Consider the following 24,673-nt stretch of genomic DNA (forward strand, 5'->3'; position numbering starts at 1 on the left):
CTTCTCGTATATGACCGTTTCTCTCAACTTATCGTGAATTTCTTCTGTCAGCAAAGGTCGATTCTCGGTTTCCTACTTCCACGGGATCTGCCCTTCACAGTTAAGCTCTGTATACACGATAACAAGGTTATGTTGCCCACAAAGATGTAGCATTGACTTTTTGTTGTTATCGGTGCAGCCATCTATATCCTGTATGTGAGCATTCACGTCACCTAGCAGGATAATTTCAGCATCAATTCCGGAACCCTTAACATGAGCACATAGACATTCACTAACTCTTTATCCTTCTCTGTGCAGTTATTTCCGGTCAACAGATACGTCACTCCCCGCCAAGTTTTCTTTCCCCTCATTGTACCCGATAACCAAAGATGTTCTTGACATTTTTCTTTTGGCTCGCTGATGGATGAGCATTCGGACTCCCCCTCCCTTTCTTTGCACTTTGTTTTGTTGCACCCTTCCCAAACATAATTCTCAATCACTGTGACTCTTGCGTGTCTCTAGGGTGCATTTCTGTAACCGAATACTCTCCCATCTGTTCTCTATTTAACTGTTCATCAATGTCTGACCACTTTTTCTTTCGTCAGCTACCTCGAATGTTTATGTAGCCTATTGCATGGTGAGCTCCTTTTCCTCCATTTTCTGCTTTTGACGGCGATGCTACTGTGAGGTTCTCCTAGGAGCCTTCTTCATTACTACCTTCTCTGGCCTCTGGTGCTAGTGCCCTCTCCCCCCTGAAAAAGTAACAGCACGAACAGAAAGTGGCCAGCCGACTCCTCATACAAGGCTATAATTAAAGTGGATCCAGTTTCGTTAAAAACCACCACACCTTTTCACTTCCCTGTTTACTTCGACATAGGAACGTTTCTCTCGGCTCCTTCTCCATATCGCCTCATTACCCGCCACTACAGCTCGTTGTACGTCACTGTCACGTACAGGCACCTCCGGCACGGTGCAAACCACAATGTGCACGTGAGGGGACACCTCACGCAAGTCGTGTCCCTTTACTCTTTAGGACCTCATTTAGCCCACCTGCTACTTTCACAAGGATGCGCACGTGGGTATTTTCCGCGAGCTTTGCTTTTCCTCGCTCCATGAGAGAACCCAGTGTTCGGCCTGGAAATGTCTATGCCGCCACTTATTTATTGCCTTTCACCCTCTCTAAAATTGCTTCTGAACAACTAGCCATGTTTGAGTCACCGGCGATAATCCCCATTTCACTCTCTTCTACCTCTCCCTGCTTAACTTTTCCCTTCTCCGCGTGAGGCGCACTTGACAAGGGGAATTGACCCCTGTGCTGCTGCTTTTTTGTTTTGCATCCTCAAGGTTGGTGCCGCTCTTTCCAGCTACCCTTTCCCTAGGTGGCACGCATTGTACGTGCTTTGCTGACACTCCCTTTCCTGTCACCTCGAGAGACAGCGTTTCATTGTCACGACAATTGTGGTTCACAATGGCGGCCCTGTTCAATTTTTGTTCGTCTGCTTGAAATCATTTCTTCAACACCTTCCGTGCATCATGCTCCATGTTGAGCTCATTTTTAAGCTCTTCGACCTGTTTGACAAGCTCATCCTGGAAAGCCTCCATTCTCATTCATCTCCTCGTCTGTCTTGAGGGTCCCTCCGCACACGGCACGCTTTTCCGGCTTTCTTGGCATGTATTGCGCGGCTTTTTCTAATGCAAATACCGAAGCTTCTAGAGCACGTGCCTTCTAGTAAAAAGCGATACCCACAGAGTGTAAATCCTTAAAATGCCGCAAAGTAATTGTCAACAACGTTTTCAAAGCAATCAATGCCGCACAGGCTTAAGGTATGGCACGTGTTCGCTTTTGTTCAACCACGCGGCCACACTCACTTTCCTACCAAAGCAGTACTCCTGATACCAAAGCATACACAGTAAAACCGCTAATAGCTATTAGCCTTGGCACTTCAAAGCTAATGTTTAAAGGCTTTTCTAAAGACTTAACGTCCCACGCGGTTGCACGTGTTGAAGCACGCTGCGCGAAAGGACGCTATGACTATCCTGCAAAACCAAATATACCGGAAGCATACCCGCACACAGGAAAAAACAGAAAAAAACTACAAAACTAATATTTAAAGGCTGAAAAATCTGCAAATCAAAAACAGAAGCAAGCTCAACACATGCACAAGAAAGCTATGATTTCCTTGCTGCCGTGAAGCCCCAGATAAACACGTTTATCCGCCACAAAATCTCACGAATCACTCGAACCCAGTTCATGGTGCTTAGCGCCATCTGTACGCGTAGGCAGCACTTCCGGTGAAAGAAAAAACAGTGTGACGCGATATCCGTTAAAAACAGAAGTCAAGTTATATTGTGCGCAAAGGCGCTAAATTTGTTTTCGTGGTCTACCATCAGAGCTGTGTATCTAAATGCCCCAACATTCGACTTGATAGCATTTCCAGCTTTCAGCGCAGAAAGCGATGCGAGAAAAGGTCAGCCGTACGGGTGTCGAAATCGCATCCCTGAACCGAACATACTTTTTTTGGAGGCCGACGAAAGCTTTAGGTGTAGAGCGCTAGTTCTATTGTCGGAAACCAAGCCTGTTGGCCGTCGCAGACGCACGAAAACAACTTAAGTAAGCAATTATCTGGCGGTCGCAACTTACTACTTTCAACTGAACAGGTTGAGAAACGATGAAGCTGCCCACGTCACCAAATTTTGATAAACGTCGACAAGCAAAAGAGAAAAACGTGTTAGGTGGTAACAGATGAACTTAAGAGAAAGCTTTAGCTCAGGACCAACTCTCACGCGGCCTATTCAAATACATGTAAAACGCAGGAACACTTTTCTAAGATAACCGCTGGACTGATTTTATTGAAGTTTTTTGCTCTTGAGATAGGAAGGTAAATTCTAGTACATTTAGAAGCGGTTTTTCTATTTAGGGCGTCAATTTTGTTTAAAAAATTTTCGAAAATTCGAAAGTGTGAAAAAATAGAAGCACATAGTTTGCAAATTAATATCCCTGCATTAACAACAGATATCGGGGTTCCGTAAAAGGCATCCATTAGATCATTCGAAGCAGACAAATTCTGTATGTGAATTTTCATCTTACGTGAATTCCTTACGTTGTGTAAAAGGGTTCTGCAAAAGCTGCTATTTCATATTACCTAATTTTTTTGAGCTTCATGTGTAATATGTCCGCTTTGTACGCTTTAGATGTACTGTTAGATGCGATGCACAGAATTGTGCTATCATTTTTCTTTGACGAAAGACACAGTTATAAACCTGATGGTTTTGTTTTCTGAAAATTTGCGATTTTCGCCAATCTCGAATGAAAAAATGGCGACCTAAATAAAAAATTCGGAACAAACAGGTAATATATTTAACGTTTCCCCTTTAAATGCGACAAACCTCGTCAAATTTGGTGAGTGGCTACCGAGAAGAACGAATTCTCCTTTTATATGTATTTAGATAAGAGCACGCGAGCGAAAGTCCCTCTTAACGAGCGCACCTTTCTGAATACTTCAAGAGCTACATTGCTTCTTAGGCGATAGCAGCGAGTTGTCTGTTGTCTTACAAGTTGTCTTTTGTTTACTCGTCACGCATATATAAAATTTATAAAGAATTTTATTTTTGTTGAATGACTCTGTATCTCGGTTTAATTTGAAAAGGCTTTTTTTTCTCTCCCAGTGTTTGTTCTCTCCAACCATAGTCGCGCTTCAATCATTGCTCCCATGACCTGTTGTCGATGACACTTTGTTCTGAACCGCTTTTCGCCCGGGGCTTCGCGACCTATGCGGATCGACCTTGCTGCCGAACTGCCGAAGGTTTCGATAACTCGATTCAGTAGCATCGTTGTTTTCGTGGTGTCCGATGCCAGTTGGCAACGTCGATGAAAGGAAGTTTTAAACGAGCAACCAGATGCGCCGCCATCGCTGCTGTCTGCGGCATCGCCGTGAGGTTCCATATCGAGCCGACGTACGATACTATCGCTGCCGAGCGCTGCATGCTGTAGTTGCGAGGGTGAGCTGCGAAGAATGGTGGCTTGATCTCGCGTGCGCAAGATGTTGGCCTACTGGGAGTTAGAGAGGAAGGGGCTTATGGGGAAAAGGGAGATTTGCATTTTTCGCTTCGTTTACTGTGGCCGTGGTTGCGCATGACGTGGAAAGAAAGAAGCAGCACGAACGGCAATTACCTCGCTGCTTGGCCGCTTCATGACGTCAGCGTTCTGACAGCTAGAGGCCGTGGTCATCGAGCGAATCTTCACGACGTGTGACCACGTGACCGCATACAAAGGGTGTGGAAAGAGGCGACAAACGAAGACAAGTGCTTACTCATCTCAATTTTCAAAAAGAGCGTGCGTGTGCGATTTTACGTTGGCGCTTGCTGATACCATTGACAAGACGGAAAACGCTTGACGCCTGCCCTCCTCAAAGAGCGGGCAAAATTACGGATGTGCGCCCCTGCGTATATGTAGACTCTTTTTGAAAATAAAATCAGTTGAAAGTCACCACTTGCTTTCGCTTGTGGCGTCTTTCGCTTTGCTTTCCTTTGTTTAAGTTCGCGCATTCACGCATCATAGACCAACATTAACTAGCCCGGTCGCATACCTTACTGAGTTGATGTATGCTTCTCTTCGTGGGGCACCATGCTTCTTAATTTTGTCAGTAAGCGAATATTTACAGCAGTTTATATTGTTACGTGTGGAAACTTCTCACCTTACTTCGTATAGCTGTTTATTATTTAGCTATCAAAATGAACGATCCGCCTCTGCGTTAAATGTACGACTTTTTAATGCGCTAGCAATGTGAGCGTCAGAGGCGAAAAACAGTGTAGGAGGGATAAGTGTGGGAAGCTTGCGCGCCGTAGACGTAGATTTGGGCAGCACTGGCGGTGGCCGCTACAGCAGAACGGTACTTAACAATTTCCGTTAAATTTTCGAGGAAAATTTTGAAGGACGTCAGCACATGTCAAGTACAAGCGTCCCTGTTACATTGATACGTGTCCAATTTTCGACATAGCAGCAAGCGAGGTTAACTGGATGTTTACCTTTCACTAAGTCACAACAAATACACCGCGTAGTTTGCCAAGCCCCTATCCGGTCTGCTTTAAATGTGGACGGCAAGGTCTTGCTCCTTACATTTGGTTACAGTGTGGTGGATGCTTCTGCCGAACGGCTACTAATCTGCGTTAAATTTTGCAGAATCATTGTGAAAATTGTCTGGCCTTTTCACATACAAGCATCCCTGTCACATCGATACGTCTCCAATCTTCGCCTGCGCAGCAAGCAAAGTTCGTTAGATGTTCAGCTTTCGGCAAGTTAGAGCAAAGCACACCACGGAGTTTGTCAACGTCCTCATCCATTCTGCTTTAAGTATGGACAGCAAGCTCTTGTTCTTTAAACTTGAGGAGTAATAGTGGTTACAGCTTCAGCAGAACTGCGCCTAATAATATTCGATAAATTTTGCAGAATTATCTTGCAGGATATCTGTGCTTGTAAAGTACAAGCTTCCCTGTCACATATATACCTCTCCTATAGTCGAAACCACAGCAAGCCAACTTTGATGGATGGTCATCTTTCGGCAAGTCCCATCGAATATACTACTCGGGCGACCAATGCTCCCCCATCCAGTGCACGTGCTTTAAATGCAGGCGGCAAGTTTCTGTTCCCATTTTGGAAACAGCGGCCGCCGAACGGTACTTAATAATCTGAGGTGAATTTACCATGCTGTTGAAATTCTCATTTGCATCTAGACTTCTTCCACTTCCTCCACGGGATATGCATTAAAACGAAGCTTCAATAGAAATTCATTCGTTGAAAACTTGGCTGTTCATCGGTGGTTCCTGGTGCTTAACAACATCTGTGTGACGAGGGAAGACTTCCAGTGGAGGAGGAGGAGGAGGAGAAATGAACGTTTATTGTAAGAAACAGCGAGAAAGTGTTCTTTCTTCCCCCTAGGTGGGCGGCTCCCTTAGTCCAGAAAGCCATTGACTAATGAAGCAGCCCTGTCCCGGTTCAAAACACTTCGCTGATCTTCCAGGCTCTGTGCCTCTAACATTGCCTGCCACGTTTCTTCTATCGCTTGTAGAGGTTTTGAGGCATCATCCTGACTGTTTTCTTCGCGGCGTGGGCACACCAACACCATGAGTAAGAGCGTGTCTGGTACCTCACAATACTGGCATAGGTATGACAATTTGGTGGGGTGCATTCGGTGCATGATAATTACATGTACATACGTATTCGTTTGTAGCAGACGGAGGGCGGTGGCTTCTTCCATGCCTAATTTCTGATGTGGTAGAGGATATTGTCTTCTCTCCAGTCAGTAATGTTGCAATATTACGGCGTAGTTGATGGGGATGTCCTCCACCCAAGTCGCTTTCAGGGGACCGTGCAGCAGGAAGTGCCGGCTGGTATGTTCTCGGGCGATAACATGTGCTGTTTCGTTTCCTTCCAGGTATTCGTGGCCTGGGGTCCATGCGACGTAGGTGTCGGGTAGTTCTTGCCGTCTTGTTATTTCTTTTAGAATCTTCACTGCTGCGGCAGAAATTCGGCCTTTTCGTAGGTTTCTACAAGCCGTTTGCGAGTTGCTCAATATGATTGCCGTGTCTTTGCATGTGGCGATGCCGAGGACGATGGCCACTTCCTCCGCCGTTTCTGGATTTCTGGCCGGTATGGTGGCAGCGATTAGCTCCTTCGCTTGGTTGTTGGTCACGGTAATTGCGTATGCTCTTCTACCTGGGTATTTTGCCGCATCTGTATATCTCGTGTTGGGATTCCTGGAGTATTTATTTATTTATTTATTTATTTATTTATTTGGTACATACTGCTAGCCTTAACGAAGGCTTTGGCAGGAAAGGGTACATTCATAAAAGGGAAGATACATCATTCACACAGGGTTCAACGATAATCATTTACAAGAGGCCTTGGCTTTGGTTTAAAAACAATCGTATACATACTCATGTACAGCGATATAGGTAATGCACGTTCATGGTGACAATAGAACATAATCTAAAAAACCACATTTCATCATGTAGCAACAAAGATATGGTTAGACAGCTTAGACAAAAAAGGATCGAGGCTTGTACAATCGACAACTTCTTGTGGTAACATATTCCATTCTCTGATAGCTTGTGGGAAGTATGAATATCTGAAGGTGTCATTGTGAAACCTATACTCAGAAAATTGTTCTTTCTTGCTTAGCGCTCTAACGCGCGAACTGAAAAAGGTCGCGCCTCCCACGCAACCCCCTAGACCCACTCCCGTCAAGAATCCTGCTCCGAGCAACAATGGCGAGGAACAGGACAAAGGAACCCCACCCGCTGAAAAGCGAGCCCTACAAAGCCAAGACACCAGCAGCGCCGAACAGGCGAGATGGGAAATAAAAGCCATGCTTAACCAACTACAAAGTGCAATCGGCAATCAATCTTCCGCCATATCTGACCTCACAACCAGGGTGATCAAGCTCGATGAATGTGCGATGTGGGCACCGCCGTGTCGCAATCACCACAGCCAAACACGGGAACTCATAATGTAAATCCCGTAATCTCAGACGTTCCCATGGTGGCACCGCCCCCCGCGCACCACTCCAGTTTCTCAACAGCTCCTTAGTCAAGACTCCAGGATGGCCAGACACAATAAAGAGCTATTGGTCTGGCAGGGGAACTGCACAGGTATAGCCGGGAAAAAACCTATCCTACAACAATACGTAAGAAACATCCAAACCAAACCCGATGTGATAATGCTACAAGAAACCGTGGGCGCGTCGGCCAACATACCGGGCTACGGCGCACTTGTCCCTAAATTCCAAAACGATAGGGGCACCGCCACACTAATCAGAAAGGGCCTAGTACCCACAGAACATGAAATTAAAGGCCCGCGGGCCGAGCATTTAAAGATAGAAATTATTCCTAACACAACGCAAAAGAATAGCATCTTTATACTGAACATATACAGTAACCCATCCAAAAGACGGCTGCGTTTTCTCTCCCTGCTCAACAAGGCAGCCGAGCTCGCCGACCTGAACCCGCTAATAGTGGATGGGTACTTCAACGCGCCGTGTCATGCCTGGGAATACGGCCGCATCACAACCAAGGGCAAACAGTTATAGCAGGACTCACAAGACTTGGAATACACGCTCATCACGGGTTCCAGCACCCCCAACGTGTATGGGCAATTTGGTTGCAAGAGATGCCACACCGGACTTAACAATGGTCAAAAACATCGAGAGGGCAACCTAGAAAAACACCCTAGAAGACCTAGGCAGCGACCACATTATCATCGACATCACAATCCCCCGAGCGGGAACCACCGTCCCAGTCAAAAGCTTCAAATGGACAGACTGGGACAAGTTCCGCAAGCACCGAGACATCAGGCAAGACGACGAGCCAATCGGCGACATTGACAGATGGATCGCGGACTTGACCAGGGATGTCGGGGTGGCCATGCAAACCATCTCTCCCGAGTTCCTGACGGAGAAGATCGACAGTCGCCTCGCCCACCTCTGGGAAGCCAAGAAATCCATACAAACCCCATGGCAAGGCCAGCGGCTCAATCGAAAGCTTAGAAAAAAGATAGCAGACTTAAACAAACAAATCGAAGAGCACTGCAAAACCTTGAGCAAGCAACAGTGGGCTGAAGTCTGCAACGCCGCGGATGGCCAACTCCACAACGGAAGTACGTAGCGACTGCTGAGGCACCTGCTGGGCGAAACCCAATGCAAATCCAGCAAAGAGCCGACATGCAGAGACTTCTGCACAAAGAAAAAGGGGCGGTGAGCGAGAAGCAAATCATAATGAAACTCTGCGACAAGTACCTCCCGCAACGACCGACGGTTGAGCACGGCCGGTACACTGGCAGTCCTAGTCCAAAGTTAGACGAAGACTTCAGTGAGGCGGAAGTCAGAATGGCACTCCAAAGAATCAACGGCAAGTCAGCCCTAGCATCGGACAAGGTTAACAACAATGCTCAAAAACCTGGACGACAAATCAGTCATCAAACTCACAGGCTATATGAACAAGTGCTGGAGAGAAGGCCGCATTCTGGAGCTGGGGAAGAGGTCCAAGGCTTTCCTCATACCCAAGCACGGAAAGCCTTTGAGTTTGGAGAACCTACGCCCAATCTCTCTCACGTCGTGCGTGGGTAAGGTCTTGGAACACGCCTTCCTGAACCGTATCAACAGCCATCTAGAAGAGACGGAAGCCTACCCCCCCACCATGATAGGCTTCCGATCCCGCCTGTCCACGCAGGACGTCATGTTACAACTAAAGAACTAGATCCTTGACGACAAGACAAGACACACCAGAGCCATCCTAGGACTAGACCTGAAGAAAGCATTCGGCAAGGTCGCTCACGAGTCGATCCTTAAACAAGTGTCTAATCTGAACCTGGGGCAAAGGGCCTACAACTACGTGAGGAACTTTCTGAACGGTCGCAAAGCCACCCTGATGGTTGGCGACCTCGAGTCCGAAGAACGAACCCAGGGGAGCGCAGGTACTCTCCAGGGCTCAGTTATATCTCCGCTCCTTTTCAACTTAGTCATGCTAGGTCTCCCCAGCAAACTACGGGAAATCGAAGGAATCCACCAGGCTATATACGCAAACGATATAACGATTTGGGTGGACCGCGGCACTGACGGGCAAATTGAACACGCACTACAAAATGTCATTCCCAAAGTCGAAGAGCACCTCCAAGGAACGGGCCTCAAATGCTCCCCGAGCAAGTCCGAACTACTCCTTTACCGGCCCACGCGCAGAGGCATGCCACCAAAGAGCTACACAAGACCGCGGGAGTACGAAGAAATCGGCCTGTACACCCAAGACGGAAACGCAATCACCAAAGTAAACAAGATCAAAATCCTCGGAATGATCATTGAGGCCAACGGAGCTAACAGCGAAACAGTGAGGAAGATCGAAGGCAAAGTCACAAGCGCCCCGAGACTCAAAAAGAGAATAACCAATAGACACGCGGGCATGAAGGAAGAAAACGTCATTCGACTGATCCCCTCATTCGTTGTCAGCCACTCGCCTACGTAGCCGCCTACCTCAACTGGTACGTCGCGGAAAAGAACAAGATCAACACGCTCATAAGGAAGACCTACAATATAGCCCTGGGCCTCCCGGAATCGACGACCACCGAGCTCCTGGCTGAGCTGGGCATATACAACAGCTTAGAAGAAATAGCCGAAGCACAGCGCATCTCGCAGCTCGAACGGCTGTCGACTACAACGACGGGAAGGTACATTATGAACACGCTCGACATAACGTACCACAACCAGCACGGCCAGAAAATGCAAATCCCCAACAAAATCAGAGAGACCATTACGGTGGCAACCATCCCAAGAAACGTGCACTCCGATTACAACCGAGGTAAAAGAAAGGCAAGAGCCGAGGCTCTGCACCGTTCATTCGGCAGGGAGAGAAACACGCGCTTTGTCGACGCAGCCGAATATGCGAACGGCTAAATATAGACCGCTGTAGTCATAGACTCAGAGTCAAAAATTAGAACCACATGCAGTGTATACACCAAACACTCGAAAATAGCGGAAGAAGTAGCGATTGCGCTGGCCCTCACAGAGCAGGAATGCGAAGTCGTACTAAGTGACTCGCAAACGGCAGTAAAGAATTATGCGAAAGGTCGCATTTCCAAGGAAGCCCTGTCCATTCTGGATCCAAAACCACGAGCTCGAGGATCATATGGTTCCCCGCGCACGTCACTACGGAAGGCGACGCGCTCCCGAACCTAAACGAGACGGCGCACCGGACGGCGCGACACATGACCCGCCGCGTCGAATAGGGCAACGCCTCTCGCACGATGGCGAACGCTTCTTGAGCAGAACGGGACAGGCTCACCAGATACAATGACATAACCAGCGCATATTTGAACGCCAGAAGTATATACCCACCGCCGAGTCCCAAAGTGAACAGGAGGCCGGCCCTCGCCTGGCGACAACTCCAGACGAACACCTTCCCTAATCCATTCCGTCTGAAATGCATCTTGCCAGATAAGCATCAGGACGACACGTGCAAGTTGTGCCAGGAAGGACCAGCAACACTCAAACACATGCTGTGGGAGTGCAATGTAGCTATACGATGGATGGCAGTTACCCCAGAGACCCTGTCGTCGATGTAGGCCGCCGCTCTGCGCAGCTCAGACCTTGGAATCCAGACGTGGGCAGTCCAGCAAGCCCATGAGGCGGCGTTGAGGCATGGCCTTGACGTTCCCCCGTGGGAGACCTGAGCACGGGTCGCGTTAAACCTTGCCGGATGTACAAGTTCCATCCATCCATTCATCCGTCCATCCATCCATCCATCCATCCATCCATCCATCCATCCACCCACCCACCCACCCACCCACCCATCCATCCATCCATCCATCCACCCATCCATCCATCCATCCGTCCATCCATCCATCCATCCATCCATCCATCCATCCATCCATCCATCCATCCATCCATCCATCCATCCGTCCATCCGTCCGTCCGTCCGTCCGTGCGTCCATCCGTCCGTCCGTCCGTCCGTCCGTCCATCCGTCCGTCCATCCATCCATCCATCCATCCATCCATCCATCCATCCATCCATCCATCCATCCATCCATCCATCCATCCATCCATCCATCCATCCATCCGTCCGTCCGTCCGTCCGTCGGTCCATCCATTCTGTCTTTGTGGTATGTTGCATGCATGTTGCGACGTATTGGAGCAACTGATAGAGAGTCACGAAAAAGTGGCGGCGATCGGGCTTTCGCCTCTGAGTCTGCTATGAAGTTCTCGCTATACGCGAGTTTGCGAAGTACTGCTCAGTGTGTTTGAGTCAGCTTAAGGCGCTGAAGCTGGCTGGCTCTGTGCGCTTCACTAATTTCTTCCCAGGTGTTATGGAGGCCAAGTTTGAGGAGTGTTGTAGTTGAGGTTGTACTGGGGAGTCCTAGTGCGCTCTTGATTGCTTTTCTGTGGATGATTAGTTTTTCAATTTCAGCTTTCTTGAGGAGTAGATACGGCGTTGCCATATGTGATCCGGCTTATAAGGAGTGCTTGAATTATTGGGCGGTTTCTTGCTCTTAAAGTCCTCTTCTTTGGGTGGTTATACGCCGAATGAGATGGGTTACTTGTGCTAAGGTCTTCTGAAGCCTCGCAAGTGTAGCTGCGCCAGAACCGTCTTTATGGATTGTGAGACCGAGGATGCGGATGGAGCCAACTTGAGGGATATCGATTCTATTGAGTCTGACTTTGGGATCTGGAGCGACGTAGGCTGGTGGTCTTCCCCGGGTCCTTGCCTTGAGTATAGGCAGCTCTGATTTTTCGGGGGCGCTCTGGAGACTGCATTTTGAGAGGGACTGTTATAACTGATCGTTTGCCTCTTGGAGGGAAGTTTTCTGTTGGCCGGTTATGGACGCTTTTGTCCATAACGTTATATCATCGACGTATATTGAATGGCTTAAATCTTCGATGCCATCGAGTTGTTGTGGGAGCTTAATCATGGCGAGATTGGATAGCGAGGGTGAAATGACTGACCCTGTGGAGTTGCTTTGTTGGGCATTTCGAACTTGTCGCTTCGGATATTGCTGATACCCACCGTAGCCGTGAGAAAGTCGTGTATGTATTAGTAGGTCCGGATGCCACAGTTTGTGTCTTGAAGATTTTGGAGGATTGCTTCATGCCTCGCATTATCGAAGCCTCTTTTTACATTTATTGTTAAAATAGATAATTTTTGCGGCGTTCTAGGTGGTCCAAAAGGTCTTCGTTGAGATGTAGTAGTATATATTGTGCTGAGAGGAGCTCTCGGAAGCCAAACATTGTGTCGGGCATGAGTCTTGCGTCTTCGAGGTATGTGTTGAAGCGATCGTGAACCATGTGTTCGAGAAGCTTTCTGGTGCCGGAAGTATTGGCGATGGGCCGTAGGTTGCTGATTTCTAGTGGCTTGTGTTTTGGGAACATAATGACTTCTGCGTGCTTCCATTCGGCCGGGAGCAAACCTTTTTCCCCGCAGTTATACATGTGGTCGGAGTCCATTTAGGGCCTTGTCTGGGAGGTTTCGTAGGATCCTGTTGGTCACCTTGTCATTTCCTGGCGATGCGTTATGGGTGAATTTGGCAAGGGCGGCATTGAAATCAGGAAGCGTGAAAGGGCTGTCGAGGGTGAGATTCGGTTCTCCTTTGTACGGTCGGGGATCGGTAATCTTGGGGGCATTGTCTCCGGCAAGCTTACGTTTGATTTTTTTTCAGTTTCTCAGTTTCTGGATGGGAGTTAATGATTTTCATGAGGTGATGTCTTTGCTGGGTCTTGGTTCTGGCGGTAGCTAGAACGGCTCACAGTATATGCCAGGTCTTCTTCGTGCTGAGTGTGCCTTGAAGTTGGTCGCACAGCTTATGGCAGTTCTGCCTGCTGAGTTGATCTCCGTATTCTTCTGCTTGCTTTGATATGTGAGCGATCCATCTCTGCAGTTTGCGGTGAAGTTTCATCTTTTTCCACCGCCTCAGTATTCCTCTCCTGGCATCCCAAAAATGTAGGAGTTGAGAGCCTATGGCCTGCGTGTACATCGTGAGTTGAATGATTTTAGTGTGCTTCTCCGCCGTCTGGACCACTTCGGTGAGCCACTCTTCAATATTTTCGATGTTTTCTTCTATTTCATGTTCTCGGTAGGCCTTCCAATCCGTCAGCCTTGCCGTTCCGGTTTTGCTCGGCTTCTTATGGTGCAGGAATTCAAGCTGAAGGATGTGGTGGTCGCTGCCGAGATTTTCTTCTATTCGGGTCCATTCCGCCTTGGATATTCCTATTGTAAAGGTGAGTTTGGGATCTCTATCCCTGGACACATTGTAGCCACGGATTACATCACATTATCATTGGTGTGATAAGTTTCTTCGATAGCGATGATATCTGGTTGTTCCAGTTTGGGCAGTTCTTGGAGGTTTGTTCTTTTGATTCGGATAGAGCGACACTTCTATTGCCACAACTTCATTGGGAGTTGTGGTAATCTCTTCTTGGTATTACTCGCCATCTTGTTCGCTATCGTTCTTTTCGCCTCGGGCCATGGATTCCGGTCTGGTTGCATTGTGGAAGTCATTACGTGCTTTCTTGCAAGCCATGTCAGTGTTGTTGAGCAGCTTTTCTACTTTGGCTTTCGTTACGTGGTTCTGCTTGGCATAGGACATGAAGCTGCTGAGGTCTTGGAGGGTAGCATGGATAGGGGCTAGATGAGCGGTGATGTGTTGCTGCAGCTGTTGTGCTATCTCTTTTGCAAAAGTGATCATGGCCTCCTGTATCTGCTTCCGCACCTCCATTGTTACAATTTCCTTGATTTTTTTCTTCCATAAGGGGCGGTTGGATGCTTGGAATTCCTTGAGGTTTCGAGGCTTGATTGCCGGTGTTTTGTTCTTTACGCCTTTTTATGAGCTTGTCAATGAGGGCTTGCTGATTTTGGAGGTGTGCTCGCAGGTCTCGTTCGGTTTCCGTGGGTTCTTGTGCTCGTGTGTTTCCTCCTGAAGTGTCTGCATACGTGACTCGCTTTTGTGGGTTGCGTGTACGGGAGCCAGATCACGATCTTGACCGGGGTCCATCGTTTGCTTGACCACTTGTTGATATGGAGTCACTTCAGGATCTGCGTGGACTGTAGTGAGGTACTGCTTGATACGGATAGTGCCGGAAAGTCTGAGTTGGAATTTGAGTTCCATCTGCGTTGCTGCTCTTGGAGATTGTTTACCATTGCAGTCGGATCTTTTACGGTAGTGGATTTGGTTTTAGTTTATGTCGGCACCCCTTCCCTGCTGTCTCATGGGGTTGTTGACGGATATTACAACGGGGTTGTCAATCATGTTTTCCTGGTTGATTTTCCATCCCACACATGTAGCTGAAGTTGATAAGGGGTTTCGGGCAGATATCTAGCCGGTGCCCTTGTTCTCCACAGGTTCTGCAGTATTGCACGGATTTCGTGTATGATTTGCAGCGGTAGTCACAGTATTTATATACGATGTTGCATGGGACGTGTGGTCCATCGAAGTAGATGAGTGCTGTTGACGAACTTCCCAGCATGCTTGCTGCGAGAACCGTGTATCTTGCGGATACTCGTAGCCCCTGTAATAGCTCTTAGCTAGTGCATGGCGGGATGTTGTAGATTACGCCTTTGCTGATGCCCTCTGTTGTCCTTACACGTGCTTCAACTTTGTAAATGGACCCTCTAAACTGGATGCTGGTGATGGTGAGGAGCATGTCTTACGGTATGTCTTTGTTTGGTGTACTTGCGATTATTATATTCTCGGCATGTTGCAGTTGAATCCGAATGTTGTCTTAAATGTTTTTTGGGACAACTTGCTAGCTCGGCCGATGGCATGTGTCACTGGCACCATGCCATTTGGAGAGTTTAATCCCGCCTTAGGTATGTAGATGATCTTCGTGTCGTCCACTGGCAAAGGCGGAAGTCTCGGTTTTCTATAATGTGACATGTTTCCAGCAATAGGTCTTGTTGCTTCGGCTTGCTGCGTTCGTAGTTGGTCTGCTTCCTCGGCTGTGGGCTGTGGGGCTGTGTGGGCGGTGCGGGCAGTGGAAGAAAAAATATTGTGACACCATGACAGTTAAAAAAAAGAAATCACGTGTATTTCATTGTAAGGGGCACGGAATTTGTTTTCATTGCCTGTCAGTATAACTGTTTGTTGAAATGATCGCAAGTCGATTCTGCAGGGGTTTCGAGGTTGAGCGTTCAAAGCAATCTAGCAGAAAATCCATCGTATGGGGGTCAAGATCATGCCTGTGCACAAAACATCGTTTTCTTGCGGGCCGAAGAAAGCTTTGCGTGTTAATTGCTTGTCGTATCGTCGGACTGCACGCTCATTCTGCAGAGAAGCGACACGAATGCACTTAAACACTTACCTGCATGGCCATCATAACCCACTACGTTTGGCTGAATAAGTAAAATAACGTGGAAACACACCTGGCAAACACCGCGCCACAGAAATTTACACTAACGTTGGTGAACTGTACCACACAACATGTGCGGGCGGCGTATGCTGGCAGGTGAACTTTATGAGCTCGCGTTTCTGCACACTTTCAAAGCGGAAACGCCTGGCAAGCGCGAGCGGCGAGAAAGCCTCTGTATGTAGCGGGCGCTGAAAAACATGCATTTATTCGGAATGATAAAGAAAAAGCGAGCTGTCATTTCTGTCGTCACCACGCTCCTATAACATTGATTGGAAATTTCATTTTCGTTGAGAGAAATCAAGCTGGACCCTGTTTTTTTGAACACGTATCCAGATTTTCTGGACACGAGGATTCAGTTTGCGTGAGTGCCACTATGCGGCGTACTGACCTTAAACTTTCCGAAATTCCTGCGGTGATGCGGGATGACGTCGACAAAACAAAAATAATAGAATTAAAAGCTGTCTCTGCGCATTGAACTTCGCCACAATGCTTGTCTCGCAGGCGTTGTCAGTGTTCTTGATAAAGCGTAGCCGCTCGTCACCTGGAAATGACTTATCATCCTAACAGCGTTTAGTCACGATGATTGATCATGGGCTTTTGATACGTTTCTTTTTTTCTTTTCTTTCGTTTCATTTTCTTTTTGATGCTACGGAGTAAAGAAGCTTTTGATTTTGACCTATCAATTTCGTTAGGTGCCCCCAAATATTTCCATAGTGACTTTGCTATCCGAACTCATGGGCTGCGGTAGCAGCTGCAAAATGAGATGTGCTTAACTATTAGGACATGATATGCCAGGCATTTCAGCTTTTAAAGTGTGCAGAAACGCGCGCTTGTAAAGTTCACCTGCCAGCATACGCCGCCCGCACATGTTGTGTGGTATGGTTCGCCAACGTTAGTGTAAATTTCTGTGGCGCGGTGTTTTCCAGGCGCATTTCCACGTTATTTTACGTGTTCCGTCAGACGTAGTGGGTTACGATGGCCAGGCAAGTGTTTAAGTGCATTCGTGTCAGCATAGATATGTTGGGTTTCCACCCTGACGAAAAAGTCACGACACAAGAATTGAGCAAACTGTATCTGCGTCGTCGTCCGTTAGCATGCTATGACCGAAGCTGCTCGCAATATTACATCACCTTTACTGGCCACCAAGCCCGGTACACCCTTGTGTATGACATATACAGTACTCGCAGTTAGTTCTCAAGGCAGTCTCCTGTCACGATCATCCACGTGCGTGAAGGGAGACAGCTATTCAAAATTATTGTGCAATAATATATGCGGGTTTTGTGTGTTCCCAAGATTGTCTATCCCGTTGTCGTTCCGCCTTTGTAATATAGCCACAATGTAGACTAGCAGGTATCGAACACCATAAAGGCTACCCACATACTCAAAGAGCTCCCGTAAAACTCCTTAGTACTTAGTAGTCTAGAGGAATTCGAAATCCCAAAGGTAACGCCGGAAGAAGTAAAGAAAGCCTTAGGAGATATGCAAAGGGGGAAGGCAGCTGGGGAGGATCAGGTAACAGCAGATTTGTTGAAGGATGGTGGCCAGATTGTTCTAGAGAAACTGGCCACCCTGTATACGCAATGCCTCATGACCTCGAGCGTACCGGAATCTTGGAAGAACGCTAACATAATCCTAAACCATAAGAAAGAGGACGCCAAAGACTTGAAAAATTATAGACCGATCAGCTTACTGTCTGTTGCTTACAAATTATTTACTAAGGTAATCGCAAATAGAATCAGGAACACCTTAGACTTCTGTCAAGCAAAGGACCAGGCAGGATTCCGTAAAGGCTACTCAACAATAGATCATATTCACACTATCAACCAGGTGATAGAGAAATGTGCGGAATATAACCAACCCTTATATATAGCTTTCATTGATTACGAAAAAGCGTTTGATTCTGTCGAAACCTCAGCAGTCATGGAGGCATTACGGAATCAGGGTGTAGACGAGCCGTATGTAAAAATACTGAAAGATATCAATAGCGGCTCCACAGCCACCGTAGTCCTCCATAAAGAAAGCAACAAAATCCCAATAAAGAAAGGCGTCAGACAGGGAGATACGATCTCTCCAATGCTATTCACAGCGTGTTTACAGGAGGTATTCAGAGACCTGGATTGGGAAGAATTGGGGATAAAAGTTAATAGAGAATACCTTAGTAACTTGCTATTCGCTGATGATATTGCCTTGCTTAGTAACTCAGGAGACCAATTGCAATGCATGCTCACTGACCTGGAGAGGCAAAGCAGAAGAGTGGGTTTAAAAATTAATCTGCAGAAAAATAAAGTAATGTTTAACAGTCTCGGAAGAGAACAGCAATTTACAATAGGCAGCGAGGCACTGGAAGTAGTAAGGGAATACATCTACTTAGGGCAGGTAGTGACGGCAGATCCGGATCATGAGACAGAAATAATCAGAAGAATAAGAATGGGCTGGGGTGCGTTTGGCAGGCATTCTCAGATCATGAACAGCAGGTTGCCATTATCCCTCAAGAGGAAAGTGTATAATAGCTGCGTCTTACCAGTACTCACCTACGGGGCAGAAACCTGGAGGCTTACGAAAAGGGTTCTACTCAAATTGAGGACGACGCAACGAGCTGTGGAAAGAAGAATGATAGGTGTAACGTTAAGGGATAAGAAAAGAGCAGATTGGGTGAGGGAACAAACGCGAGTTAATGACATCTTAGTTGAAATCACGAAAAAGAAATGGGCATGGGCAGGACATGTAATGAGGAGGGAGGATAACCGATGGTCATTAAGGGTTACGGACTGGATCCCAAGGGAAGGGAAGCGTAGCAGGGGGCGGCAGAAAGTTAGGTGGGCGGATGAAATTAAGAAGTTTGCAGGGACGGCATGGCCACAATTAGTACATGACCGGGGTTGTTGGAGAAGTATGGGAGAGGTTACGCCCTGCAGCGGGCGTAACCAGGCTGATGATGATGATGATGATGATGATGAGGTACTGGATTGTTCCGAGATAAATTAAAGAGAGTACGCGTTGCGGTCATTTTCAGTAGTGGAATGAAAAGCGACCTTAACAGCTATAGGTCAATTTCTGTTTAGCACTTTTGTAATGATGCGAAGAGGGTTTGCAGTAACGTAAGTATTTTATGTCAAAGAACATTCTCAGTGATTCGCAATATCGCTTTCAATCGGGGAAGTCGACTCAAACTGCATTATTAGGTATGAACAACACATTATATCAAAGTGTAGAAAAAAGAAACTTTACGCAACTGACATTTCCTTGAGATCTGCGCAAGTTATTCGACTCCGTGAGACATAACATCCTCCTTAAAAATTTGGATATGTAATACACAATGCAGCTGATACACTCACACAATGTTACTGGACAAACGGAGCACAATACGCACAGCTACACGATTTCCTCTCTGACGCAGGCACATTAAAGTGTGGCATATCCCGAGAGTCATTTTTGATACCTCTTTTGTGTACTCCAAAGAATAATGATATAGCAAATATACCTTCAACCTATCGAACATTATAATGTATGCTGATGACATTATTGTCCTTTTTTTGGTTTGGATCTCTACATAAACAGCGATCTGCTGCATGGCAAGGAATTTGTAGTTTGGTAATGTATAAGTGAAATCAAATGAAACGTTAAAGAAGGGCAGTTCATATTGACACGTGTACTTTCTCTTTATCAGGCGACCGCTTTTCACCACCTAACAAATGTTATCGCACAGCGCAGGACGCGCCTGCATGTAAAAGAAGTTTCTGGAATGTTATCGATGTGATTTTGGCTTCTAGCGCGAAGTGAAACACGGACACAGAAAGGAGCAGACAGGACGAGCGCTAACTCTCAACTAAATTTTTATTGAAACGAAGAACATATATATACGTGATTGCAAAAACCGTAGCATATGCTGTGGTTTTAGCGCTCGTCCTGTCTGCTCCTTTCTGTGTCCGTGTTTCCCTTCGCGCTAGAAGCCAAAATCATGTTACCGTACCGACTCGCCCAACTGTCTATTCTTTTGCATGTTATCGATGGTTCCATCCGCTGTCTTTCCCGGCAACTTGTGTAATGTGATTGCATGTATGCTCGACGCGAATAGTGTAGAACTTTGTGGAAGACACGCGGGTCCCAGCGATTACTCTGGAACGTTCGACGACTGATCTATAAAAGCCGACGCGCTTGACCGGCTGATGAGATTTTCGACGATCGCCGACGATCGCCGACTGTGTTCGCCGCCATCGTTGTGCTTTAAGTGTAGCCTGTCTTTGTGGGCACAGGTTCGCCCAATAAAAGCTAGTTTTGCCTTTCACAGTATGGCTACTGTATTCTTTAACGTCACTACCACGTGACATTTTCTATAAGAAAAATATACCCAGTAGCCACAATGTAAACTTATTTTTAGATAATGTAGAAATGCGACATACAAACCTCGGCCACTTTTCTGGGTGTGTATCTTACCAGCGATTAGGCTAGGGTAACCACGTAAATTATGGTAAAATGAAGGTAGCAGGCAGAAATGGTAAGATAAATCACACTAAGTACCTTCTTTTTCATCTGTGAAAAAAAAACTATTTTCATTTGCTTATTCTCATCTATATTTCTGTAGTGTAGTATGAGGAACATGTAACCAATGAGATCCCGATCACCTTGTGATCCATTAGAGAATTTTAAATATTCTCTTGTATGCTTGACTCATGATAGAAATCAATTTAGGACTGTCAATATCCTGCTCTTTCCACTGTGTTATAGACTTCATTCGGCCTTCTACATATACTCCTTAATTAGGCTAGACTTCACATCATTTAGTAATAGCTACTTTAGCTGTAGTCGGCAGCATAACTTACGTGTTTCCTCGCTAATTTCCGTTTGGCCTCTAACAAGATAAAGAACTCAATCAATTGATTACCACAGTGTATATTTATGCAATAGCTATCCTCTCTTGCTAAACGTGGTTCAAGAGTGCAAAAATCTTTCTCAGTTTAACAAGAAAAGTAAGACAACTTTTTAATGCAGGTTGTACAATCAGTGCTCTGCTTAGTTGCATCGTGAAGCGTGTAGCGGGTAATGTAATCATGTTTGTAGAGAGGTCGACACACTGCTCTAGAACGCGCCAACCAGCAAGTCAGGACTTCACTGGCGACATCTGAAGAGGACAGTCGGCATGGCTGGCGTATGAGCTTCGGCGGCTACATTTACACTTTCGATTGGTTCCTCTTGGCCTTGTCGTCGGCTCAAGCTTTGACTGCTGCTTCGGCTCTCAGGAGCTTCACAAGTGGGTTGACGTGTCGTTCCGTTTTGCGCTTTCTTGCCTATGCATTTTTCGCCCCATCATATTATGGCTGTGAATGTAGTACCATGTTTACTTACTAATTACCTTTAATGTGTTCCTGTGCTTGCTTTTCTTAGACTGTCGTACCTGTCCAAAATCGACCCCGTGTACTCGTTTCTCATTTCGTCTGATTGTATTCGGGTTATGTAAATCTTTCCTGTAGTTAATAAATATTTGAAATGGTATCCTGCTAATTGTATTACCGCAGTTCAATGATTCTTTCTGATATTTCTTTGTTGCTTAGCCGCTGACTGACCGATTTACTGACCTTTGTCAGGAAGCATGCAGTACTTGCTTCTATCTCAAACATCTCGTGGGCATGTTGTAAACATGTCTGAACAAATGGGTTTGGAAAAATAAATAAATAAATATGTATATATCCAGTGCAACGGACGGTCCTGAGCTACGGATCACTGTCATTTGCACTTGGCTACTCGAAGAGGCAGGATGCGCATCCAGTGGGCTCCTGAGGAACACTTTGCAATGTGGTGAACAGGGTTTCAACCGTGCATACAAGACCCCAGAGAAGTGCGACCTAATGATGACGCATTTCTCTCACATTTGATACTAAATCGCAATAAATTTTTCTTTCTGCATGGCAATTCTATTCCTTTGTTTATTTTACTTTTTGCCTAGGTGGACATGAGGACAAAATCTGCATGCTTAGGAATCCGCGAATTCTAACACCTATACTATTCATACAATCCAAATATTGCAGCATGTTTTAATCTCTTCGTTCTAGTATCTCAAGTTTATTCCACTTCGGGAATATGGTCATTGGGATTTTCTCCCATAAATGATACGCTTGCTTAAAAAGAGAAAATTCATGTTCTCACGTCTAAAATATATGGTTAAAAATACAATATAATCAACAAAACCTAAATTGCGAGGTTTAGGCAGAGATTAATTCTCTCATTGAGCCGGCGCGTCTCTCTAGACTCCGGATTTGCAGGCATGCCATTCCTCATTATCGAACATGCTAGCGAGCCCCCTCTTCCGTTTGACCCCGCCGTTATGCAGAACTACCCGTATACTTTCTTTCGATTGCGCTATTTTGTCACTTGTTTGTCGAGGTGCAGTTTGTCAGGGTCATTACTTTGTCGCATGCTAAGCTGAAAGCTCGGTATACTACCCCTAACCTGCCTGCGGTTTTACACATTTCAAGCCCTCTGCAATGCCTCATTCACTAACGTCTACTACAATTTCACGTCTCTTGTGAATATATTGTCACGGGATAGTTCACTTACTAAAGCCTTCAACGACGTGAACTGGGTGACCACATGTAAAAGAAATAGTGTCTCGTTTCGATAGCGTGTGTTTGGCCATGTTGCGTACTTTCACTCGCCTAACAAGACATGTTTTGTCCAAGAAAATGGTAATGTCTAAAACAACTTTCCACAAATTCTCAGTAGCGCTTACGGAAAATAGCAGGACTTCCACATATTGCACAAAGGTGTCTTTCATGATGTGAACCCTGTGCAAGCAAACATATTTAATCGTCGAAGTAATGCTCATGGTCCCCTAACTATATAAAAGCTTCGACCCGAAGAAAATCCACAGCCTTCCGGCCTGTGCCTTTGTAACAGTTAGCATGGTGCTTTACTTGTCTGTAAGGGAGAGCTCTTCTCCTTCGCTACATCCAGCAATGACTTGAAATAATGCAAAAAAGAAGGCGACCTGATATTCTAGGCATAGCAATGCGAAACAAGCTCGCTCCTTTCACGTTGCGCAGGCTCCTTCAGAATATCCTTATCGTCCTTACAAGAAGAAGGAATCAGTGAAATACTCATTTTCGTGCAATGAGTGACGACTTGACAATAACAAGCTTTAGCTTTGCGTTTGAACTGCTTGGATGGTGTTCAAGTTGCACGAGAGTGCATTTTGTTAGAGCAACACTGCACTGAAGGCAATTGCTGTTGGACAAAAGGAACAGTGCCCCGGCAGTTGTCAGGCACCTCAGAACGCTGGTCAGTATTGATTATGCTTTGCAGACGTGACCCCTCGATGGTGCATGACATCGGACCAATAGGACATCTTTGTCAATCGCCAAACAGACCGAGTTGCGGTGATGGCGACGTAGGGAATGGGCCTCAAGTTGCCGTAATATTGCTATCGCGATATTAAGTTACGCAAGAAAGCGCGGGGGGGGGGGGGGGGCGCACCCTCACTAGACATATCGCTGGTTGGTTGGGATGGAAGAATAAAAAAGTATTGGAGATTGGTAGCGCAAAATTTGAACTTTACAGAGCATGACTTTTATTTAGGCAAATGAGTCGCAAGCAATGAAATACAGCGAAATAGACTGCTAGTTATGCGTTGAAGGTTAGCGCAGGAAATATTTGGCGAAGGTGTTAAATTGGTTGGTACGCACAGAGAGGTTGCTGCGGCCGCCAAGGCAACGTTAACCGGGTACCTACGTGGAGACATAATTCTTCTTTCTGGATTCACAACAATTTGCTGAGGAAACCGTCTTAGGTGACATCACAAAAGAAAATAAAAACATTAAGTGATGTGGTTTTACGTCCCAAAACCACTTTCTGAGTATGAGGCACATCACAAAAGACATACAGTGCCTTACAAAGCTATGCCACCGTAACAACGGCATCACAGTGAAGCAGACATAAGCAAAACAAACACTTAAGTAACTATAAAATTTATTCTGATGTGTCAACACTAACAATATAAAAGGAGAGTATTCTTTACAGTATTTAAACAAAGAAAGTAAACCACAGAGAGGAAAAAAATCTCGCATATTGCATAAAAACCTGAAATAAAGAAAAACCTAATAAAATATACAGAAGGCACTTGATTATTACTCCCGGCGAATTTAGAATAACTTCTAGTGCACGCCAACAATAAAACATTCTTTCACGATATTATAAAACAGGCGCAGAATAGACACTATAATATAGTGTGCAAATGTTTCTTGTTTATGCTGCCTTTCTTCCTCAATTCGATAGTTGTTTCAATAATTCAGTTCTTTGTACTCTTCAATTTCTCAAAAGTCCTCGCTTAGTGCGTCACGTAGGGCCCGGTAAGGTATTTTGATTCAGTGAATAAATGAATAAATAGTTAATATTTAATGAGGAGCTATGGAATAGTGCCACGTTTATTATCCTATGCTGAATGCGATGCGTAAACTTCATGGCCGAGTTTTATGCCCTGCAGGATAAAGATGGGTGCCACAAACATCATTGTATTGACGGATCAGGCATCCATTGAGAAATACCTATGCAAGAAGGAAGTACTGAACCGCCCTTCACAATGGACGGCTCAAAACAAGACAACGGGTGAGCTTTCCTTTTGTGTGAAATTCCTCTTGGCGTCGGTAATTTAAGGCATGTGGAATGGCAACCTTGACATCTTTTATGATAATTCTCACTAATTACTTCCTAAAGCTGCTCTTTGGATAGGGAAGAGCTAGATCTCGCGCGCCTTTCTGAAAGTGCCAATTATATTTAGAGATCGGCGTCACTGTTCTAGTGACCACGGTGTCGTATAGCTCATGGTA

General features: G+C 46.0%; 1 protein-coding gene across 1 annotated transcript in view; it reads left to right on the forward strand.

The window, feature by feature from the left end:
- LOC135907117 (cytochrome P450 2B5-like) overlaps positions 1–24,673 on the forward strand; it is a 236,301-nt gene that overhangs the window by 53,621 nt on the left and 158,007 nt on the right. Inside the window, exon 3 of the mRNA XM_070522102.1 lies at positions 24,331–24,452. Coding sequence (XP_070378203.1) covers positions 24,331–24,452 — 122 coding nt within the window. The remainder of the gene's footprint in view (positions 1–24,330; positions 24,453–24,673) is intronic.

Source organism: Dermacentor albipictus, chromosome 7 (genome assembly GCF_038994185.2).
Source record: "Dermacentor albipictus isolate Rhodes 1998 colony chromosome 7, USDA_Dalb.pri_finalv2, whole genome shotgun sequence".
In the NCBI taxonomy this organism is placed as follows: domain Eukaryota; kingdom Metazoa; phylum Arthropoda; class Arachnida; order Ixodida; family Ixodidae; genus Dermacentor; species Dermacentor albipictus.